Source organism: Mya arenaria, chromosome 11, assembly GCF_026914265.1.
Source record: "Mya arenaria isolate MELC-2E11 chromosome 11, ASM2691426v1".
NCBI lineage: Eukaryota > Metazoa > Mollusca > Bivalvia > Myida > Myidae > Mya > Mya arenaria.
The window spans coordinates 45,169,615-45,178,729 of record NC_069132.1 but is presented as its reverse complement, the minus strand read 5'-3'; the positions used below and the strand labels follow the sequence as shown (position 1 = coordinate 45,178,729).

The following is a 9,115-nucleotide window of genomic DNA, read 5'->3' as shown; positions in this document are numbered from 1 at the left end:
GAGTTATGTATTATGTTGTACAAGTGGTAAAGCACAACTGTATCGCTATGTCTAGGAGTGTCCTCAATTCTCAAAGTGTATGCCGTTGTATGGATTGTATAATAATTTTACATTGTGGTTTAGTAATGTTTTGAGTTCACAAGGCATACTAAAGCAAAATGTCAGGCAGAGGCTTCGATTCTCAAGTGTATGCTGTTGTATGGATTGTATTGTATATCGTGATCATGATACCAACAATTTTTGGAAACATTTTAATACTGACAAGTGTGAGAAGATTTCGTGCACTGCGTTCTAACATGCACATACTTATTGCCAATCTCGCTGTGTCGGACCTAATCGTAGGTGCTGTGCTGGTGCCATTAACGTTAGTGGGAGATTTTACTGGTTTAAAAGAAAGGAACAAATACTATTGCCTTACGGACATTAGCGTTTTTGTGATCAGTTTGGGTTCATCTTGTTATAATCTACTATTGATATCTATAGAGCGATTTATTGCCATCATGTACCCACTAAAATCGAAGGTTATTCTAACTAGGAGGAGACTAATAACGCTTATTGTTTTTGGCTGGATTGATGTTACTATTGTTGCGACTTTGCCACTTTTTGGAATCACCAACTACACTGATGGAAGTCACTGTAGACTTGGAATCATTTGGCCAAGGCTATACCGCTCCATGATAAACAGCCAAATGCTTATCATATTAGCACTGAACTGCATCTGTTACACTTGTGTAGCTTGTGTCGCATTGAAAAAATCAAGGGTTTCAATGCCAGTTACAGCTGGTATGAATACCAATGTCAGAAAGGATATCAGCCACGTTTTAACCATGGTTATTGTGCTTGGATTATTTATCTTATGTTGGCTTTCATATGTTGTAATTGGCGGTATTTTACTTTTTAAAAGCACGCCAAGATTGGAGTTTGCGCACAATTGCTCCGTTACCCTTGGTCTTTTAAATTCTGCCATGAACTGGATGATATATGGAAATAGAAATAAAGAATTCTACAAAGGTTTCAGAAGGATTTTGAAACTCAAGAATATACCTGTACCGCAAGGCCGATCCCTTCGTTCATACGAAGTTTCTGTGGTGAATCGAAATGAAATGGGCAGAATCTGAACTATGGAATCGACTAATAATAATAATAATAATAATAATAATAATAATAATAATAATAATAATAATAATAATGTTTTACTTGTTTGAATCCTTCTTGTTGTTTTCAATATCTCATGCTATTGTTTGTTATTTGCTTATCAAAATAAACAAGGTCTCAATAGAATCGTCGTATTTACCAACTTTAGAAGCAATATGCCAACCTTAACTAAAGTTATTCAGTACCAACCATTTTAGTAACAGTTAAATTGATCTAGACACTAGAGGCCCCAATCAAACTAAGAGTGTGTTGAACAAGCGCAATCCCATGATAGATCTCTATAAACTCTGCCTGTAAATCAAGTTTGGTCACAATTTGTCAACCCTAACTAATTTTATTCCGTACCAACCGTTTTCTCTTTATAGTAACCGTGACCTTGACTCTAGAGGGCCCAAACGCAATCCCATAAAGGTTTCCATAAACTATTCATTTAAAATCAAGTTTGGTCGCAATATGTCTACCCTAACTAATGTTATTCAGCACCAACCGTTTCTCTATTTTTATTAACAGTGTCTTTGATCATAGGGGCCCCAAATGCCATTCCATGAAGGTCCTCCATAAACTTTTCCTATGAGCTTAGTTTGGTCGCAATATGTCAACTCTAACTAAGGTTATTCAGTATCAAATGTTTTTTCTGGTTTTAGTAACAGTGACCTTGACTTTGATCATAGGGGCCCCAAATTCAATTTCATTTTAGGACTAATAAAGTCTTCTTAAATACAAATTGCAATCACAATATGTCAACCCTAACGTAAAATATTAAGTACCAAGCATTTTTGTATTTTTTAGTAACAGTGACCTTGATCCTTATGGGCCCCAAAGGCAATCCCATGAAAGGTCTTCATAAACTCTTCCTATATACCAAGTTTGGTATTACATTTTAAAACAATTAACAGTAAACTTCACTGTAGTTACAATTAGGCACCAAGGCAGCATTACAATTAGCCTTCTTGATATGACAGAAAGGGTTCTACACAAGCCCATCCAGGGTCTAATTATACTTATTGAGACTACAATACTTATGTGAAAAACTACAGAAACAAGCTCAGTATCAAACGGTTTAAACAAAAACCCGGCTTCATGGCCCTGGGTAAACGCCAAAGACATAGAACACAAAAACAAAAAAATCACATGGAAGAACAGCACAAAACTCTATAGTTCATCAAACCTGAGTGACTGTCCAATTCATCAGTATAGACACATTTTTAAATAATATCTACAAAAAAATCTCAGGAAATTATCCTCGAATCTCTTGGTTAAAGGGAAGGTTTTCTGACCCCTGTGATGGGAAGCTTTTATTTTATGTATCAGTGTTGACACAGTGATGGGTATGTACGTACGCCCGATTATTTTTCTAGGCTTGATCTGATGTGCATAAAAATCAGCAGAATGCAAAACGCTTCAATTATAATGTTAGGTTGTGATATTCGGTCGCCTTTCCAAAGTTTTCTCGACCCTTTATACATTATATACAAATTATGTTTGCATTATTGCTTGTTGCAATAAATACTGATTATTGCTTTCAACGTAGTCATACAATACTAGGAAATATGTTTAAAACTAGTTAAGGAAATGTTCTTAAAGCTCCCATTTATACCTTTTTTTCTCTCAACCGTTTCCATAACGGACCCCATTAATATATGTCTGTGAAAGTGTATAAGATAAGAAGAAAAGAAAATGTTTTATTATAGTGACATGTGTAATGGACAATGTACATAATATCATGCAATATAGACAAAATATTTTACACCCGGCCCAGTGGGCCTATAGTCACCTTACAACATAAATGGTAATAACTATAGCAAGGTCAATTAATATACAATATTACAAAACAATAATGGCAGATAATACAACAAATTAAATAAACATGGTAATATATGTTGTTAGCAAGAAATATGAAAATATGTTGGTTTTAAGAATACAACAAACTTCTTCTTGATAAATACGCCTTATTTACAAATTTGGCAATCTTTCTGGGATGTGAATGCATAAGTGAACATAATTTATCAGATAATGGTAGGCTAACATCGTTTAAATCATCAGTGGTACTAAGTAAACGATTTCTAATGTTTGTATATGTATCACATTGTAAAAGGAAATGAATTTCACTTTCAACTTGGTTACTGTTGCAAAGTCTACATATTCTATTTTCGAGGGGTTCACCAACAAAGCGTCAAGTTTCGATTCGTATTGGTAAAATTCCGAAACGGAATTGGCACAACAGAGAGCGTTCATATTTTTTGTACATTCAGTAATAAATAGTCTTCCTTTTTAAACGTGGATTTAAACTGTATGTAAGTGCGTAGTTTTCTCTCATTCTGCACGTCATTTGTCCACTGTTTACTGTATAAGTCTCTAATAAGATCATTTACATTTGAGAGCTCAACACAAGAACTTACATAAAAATGTTGCTCAAGATGTAGATTTAATATCACTAGACCAGTTATTATTACATCTATTATAATCGTACATAAACACTTTCTTTGTTAGCCTTTCATTGTCCATTAGTAATAGTCTGTTCCAAAAACGTAATATTGACAGTTTACGTTTAAAAACCAGCCAGAGTCTCCGTATAAAGCTTACAGTGGCACAAATCGATGTACTCCGAAAAAGTATCTTAGAGCACGATGACAGACATTGTCAATACTTTGGAAAGACTTGTATCCCCAGGTTGCTGCACCATATTCAAGAATAGGAGATACACAACAATTAAAAAGTTTCTCATACGTATTAAAACCAATATCTTTGAAGTTATGGATTTTGTTAGTGCCTAGTGCACGTCCAGCCCCTTTTGATAATGCATCGCAGTTCAACACAAAGTTGTTTTTCTCGTCAAAAATTACCCTCAGGTATTTGTAATGGTCCACGGTTTCTATAACATTAGCACCTACTTTGAACACCTGTTCACTGCGTTTCGATCGCCCTTGACGAAAATGTACACACTTCGATTTGTTAGTGTTGATGAGTACTCGCCATTCGCACCATGTGTGAAAGACGTTTAGCATAGCCTGTAAATTGTCCTCAGTGTCTGACATTAAGACGATGTCGTCCGCATACAGAAGTATAGAGATGTTGTCTGTACCGATGCTCACACCAAGGCCTAAATCTTTTATCTCCTGTACAAGATCATTTGCGAATATTGCCCAGAGGGTTGGCGACAAAGTGCAGCCCTGTTTTAAACCGGAAGTACACTCAAACCAATCTGTAGTGATATTGTTGGCGAGTCCACTGTTGTTAATACGCACACACGCAGATGGGCTTGCATAAATGTTCTTTATGGACTTGTATACTTTCCCATCAATATTGTGAAGCAACAATTTATACATTCGGAACTCCTCGGCCATTTTTATCGAAAACAACCTCGGATGTATGCCGGTACATCAGTTGAAGTAGTTCGTAAACTTTTGAATTATATCATTTATGAAATGAAGTGTTTTAGAATTGTATTTATTGATCTAAGTTTAAATTGATTGCCAGTGAAGTATATTATTGCAAACAAAATTAAGATTTCCAAGAGTAATGTCATAAAGTTTAACTGCTAAATAAACGCGATCACTACGCGATCTTCTTGCAGCGGACCTCTTTTTAAGTATGTAAACAGTCCAAATACATCCGAGGTATCGATAAAAATGGCCGAGGAGCTTTGAATACAATTTATATAGCAGGAACTTCCGGTCCACATAATCGAAACACTTCTTAAGGTCAATGAAAGCAGTGTATACGTTCTTCTTGTTGCGAATAATACTGTTAAGTGTAAATACGTTGAAAGCAATGACTGAATTTTATAAGAAATTTCCAGAAATAATAGTTATACAAAAATCAAGCAATGTCAGGACGTGCTGTTTGATACCAAATGGTATTCTGGATTACATTACAACTCAAAACTATTTTCGATTCCGATCACCATTTGTGAAGTGACACAATGGTATCTTGCATTGCAACACGTACTTAAAAGGACTAGACACCATATGATACCATTCCAAGAAAAAAAGAAAATAGTTGTCAACATGGACAATTGTGCACTTAGACTTTGTTTGAAAGTCAATTTGGTATAATAATGGTTATGCTCGTTGACTAAGTAGAAATTGTCTAAAATCCCCCAGTCATTGCTGCGTACATCAAAATAGATAACGTCAGTTCACTTAAGCATAAAAATTGATACATATTAAAATTATTTAAGCTCCGGTCGGATTATTCATACCGGAAATATAAGTTGTCGGCTTCTTTATCAGGAAGGGTGCATTTTTATGAGGGGGTCATAATGTGAAACAGACTCCCACGGCGCGATCAAGTTATTGGATGACACAAGATATTCCTGCCATACTTCTGTGTATTATACACTGGAACATCACTCGTCGGCTTTTTAATCCGGATGGGTCTTTTTTATGATAGGGTTAATAAAATTTTGATTGATCCCAGCAATTTTTGATACATTTTTGACCCATTGGTTGAATGAAATTATGAGTTTCAAAGTAATGGTACAAGTCATTCTTCGAAATGCATTTACAGATGAAATGAAATAATTTAATATTTTATCATTGATACCATTCATTAGATAATTTAATTATCTGTAGAAATATACTCACATAAAAAAAGATTTCGTGACTATTATTGCAAATAATATTGATCTAAAGGTAACACTGACCAGTATATAATTTTGCACTTTTTAGATATTCCTAAAACGGGCCTATACAAGTTAGGACTGTTTAACAGTAAGTTGGCTATTACCTGGGAGGCGTTATCTGGCCACTGGCCTATGTGCTCAAGGGTTAACTAGTCCATTACGTTTTCAAAACACTTGTTAAAGTGTGCAAAATATCAAAAGAAACTACCATTTGTTCATTAGATATCCCATTAAGTTTGTTTACAAACGTCTCAAACATTGCGCAAATAGATGAGGTAATGCTAACGTAGTGATTGCTGTCCACTTAAAAATCTGTGTTCTTGGCAATTCCTTATAGTGTCCAGAAAGAACCATTTCTTAACTTGACAGTAATTAGAGTACAACTCATGGTGTTGCCATGATCTGTGCTTAAAAAGTTAAAATAAAAGCAATAACAGTTTTTGTGAATAAACATAATTTGTATATTTAGTATTACCAAGGAGTTATTATTATATTGTACAAGTGATAATGCACAACTGTATCGCTTGTGTCTAGAAGTGTCCTCGATTCTCTAAGTGTATGCCGTTGTATGGATTGTACAATAATACAGTGTGATATAGTAAAGTTATGACTTCGTAGAGGCATAGTTAATCGATATGACTTGCAGTGGCTTCGATTCTCAAGTGTATGCTGTTGTATGGATTGTGTAATAACTTTACATTGTAATTTAGTAATGGTATGACTTTGAAAGCATGATTAATCGATATGTCTGGCTTTGGCTTTGATTCTCAAGTGTATGCCGTTGTATGGATTGTATTGTATATCGTGATCATGATACCAACAATATTTGGAAACATTTTGATACTGACAAGTGTGCGAAGAGTTCGTGCACTGCGTTCTAATATGCACATACTTATTGCAAATCTCGCTGTGTCGGACCTAATCGTAGGTGCTGTGCTGGTGCCATTAACGTTAGTGGGAACTTTTACTGGTTTGAAAGAAGGGAACAAATACTATTGCCTTACGGACATTGGCGTTTTTGTCATCAGTTTGGGTTCATCTTGTTATAATCTGCTATTGATATCTATAGAAAGATTTATTGCAATCATGTACCCATTAAAATCGAAAGCTGTTCTTACTAAGAGGAGACTAATTATGCTAATTGTTTTTGGTTGGATTGATGTTACCATTGTTGCGACTTTGGCATTTTTTGGAATCAACAACTACACAGATGGAAGTCACTGTAGACTTGGAATCATCTGGCCACGGCTATATCGCTCCGTGGCAGACATCCAAATGCTTATCGTATTAGCTCTTAACTGCATCTGTTACACTGGTGTAGCTTGTGTCGCATTGAAAAAATCAAGGGTTCCAATGCCAGTTACAGCTAGTATGAATACCAATGTCAGAAAGGATTTTAACCATGTTTTAACCATGGTTATAGTGCTTGGATTATTTATTTTATGTTGGCTTCCATATGTTATAATTGGCGGTATTTTACTTTTTAAAAGCACGCCAAGATTAGAGTTTGCGCAAAATTGCTCCGTTACCCTTGGTCTCTTAAATTCTGCCATGAACTGGATGATATATGGATACAGGAATAAAGAATTCTGCAGAAGTTTCAGAAGGATTTTGAAACTAAAGAATATACATGCATCGCAAGGCCGATCCCTTCGGTCGTACGAGGTTTCAGTGATTAATCGAAATGAACTCGTCAGAAACTGAACAATGGAATTGAATAATAAAATATATTAATACTGTTTTACTTGTTTTTAATGTTTTATGTTGTTTGCTAAATTTCATGCTATTGTTTGTAATTCGCTTATCGAAATAAACTAGGGGCGAACAATGCGATTCCTATGAAAGGTCTCTATATACCGAGTTTAGTCGCAATATGTCAACCTTAACTAAAGATATTCAGTACCAACTGTTTTTCTGTTCTTTTAGTATCGTGAAACTGATCTTAGGGGTCCAAGACGCAATCCCATGATAGATCTCTATAAATTCTGCCTATAATTCTAGTTTGGTCACAATATGTCAACTCTAACTAAAGTTATTTCGTACCAACCGTTTTCTCTTTACAGTAACAGTGACCTTGACTCTAGGGACCCTTAACGCCATCCCATGAAAGGTTTCCATAAACTATTAATTTAAAACCAAGTTTGGTCGTAATATGTCTACCCTAACTAAGGTTATTCAGCACCAACCATTTCTCTATTTTTAATTTTTATTAACAGTGTCTTTGACCCTAGGGGCCCCAAACGCAATCCCGCGAAAGGTCTCCATAAATTCTTCCGATAAACCAAGTTTGGTCACTATGTTTCAAACCTGACTAAATATATTTGATACCATAGGTAAGCTTGACACCGCGCTCCTTGCTTTTTCAAAGAACAGTGAACTTGTTCTTGACCCGGGGGCCCCAAATGCAATCCCATGAAATCCTTCATAAACTCTTCATGTGAGCTTAGTTTGCTCGTAGTATGTCAACCCTAACTAAGATTATTCAGTATCAAATAAGTTTTTTTCTAGGTTAGTAACAGTGACCTTGACTTTGATCATAGGGGCCCCAAATGCAATTCCATTAAATGAATCCATAACCTCTTCTTAGTTGACAATATGTCAAACCATAACTAGAAATATTATGAACAGAAATGCTGGTCCTGTTTGAAGTTATAGCATAGGTGTAGTGTTTCTGTTTGTGCGTTCTTGGTTTTGGGATAATTGAACATTGATTCTTGAACCATTATAATTATTTCTAATTATTTGGTTTTGTAAGCAATCATTGTTAATCACTTGTATATATAATTAATTTCATACTTAGTTTTTGGGACAATGCAGTCCGAGAATAGGTTTATAGTTTAATTTAAGGTAGCGTGTCCGAGCTAGCTAGAGAAGAAACGTTACACAACTATGTCGGATAACCAAATAATGCTCAAAGACAACATAGGAAATTTGGTTTCTGATCAAAAGCTGGTAGCGGATACAAAAGCAATTGGAAAAGATCTGATTCCTCCCAAAATCACTATCGCTGGCAAATGTACTTCATAATACAGGGTTCATTTCCAAATAGTCTTAAGCTAGCAAAATTTACCACTATTTTCAAGAAAGATGGCCGGTTTATAGAAAAGAACTATATACCAGTCAGTATTTACCATTTTGATAACATTTTTCATCCTTTAATGGCAGCTTTTAGAACAACATATGGATGTTAAGCTACCCTGTTAAGACTGGTGGGAAACTGGGAAAAAGCCATTGATGAGAACAAATATGTAGGTGCGGATCTAATGGACTTCTCAAAAGCATTCAACTGTCTGCCCTATGATCTCATCTTAGACAAGCTTTATGCATATGGTCTCT

At 35.2% G+C, this 9,115-nt stretch overlaps 1 protein-coding gene across 1 annotated transcript; it reads left to right on the top strand.

Annotated features, from left to right (window-relative positions):
* The first annotated feature begins 296 nt into the window (after window positions 1–296).
* Window positions 297–8,195, top strand: LOC128208573 (alpha-1A adrenergic receptor-like). The gene is made up of 3 exons (XM_052912129.1): window positions 297–636; window positions 7,101–7,250; window positions 8,113–8,195. Exons 1-3 carry the CDS (start codon window positions 297–299, stop codon window positions 8,193–8,195), a joined length of 573 nt encoding a protein of 190 aa, XP_052768089.1.
* The last annotated feature ends 920 nt before the right edge of the window (window positions 8,196–9,115 follow it).

Coding starts and splice junctions, on each gene's coding strand:
- LOC128208573 (XM_052912129.1), top strand. CDS start 297: ATGCACATACTTATTGCCAATCTCGCTGTGTCGGACCTAATCGTAGGT. Junction 637..7,100: donor CTACACTGATGGAAGTCACT/GTAGACTTGGAA, acceptor ACACTGGTGTAG/CTTGTGTCGCATTGAAAAAA. Junction 7,251..8,112: donor TCCATATGTTATAATTGGCG/GTATTTTACTTT, acceptor TTGATACCATAG/GTAAGCTTGACACCGCGCTC.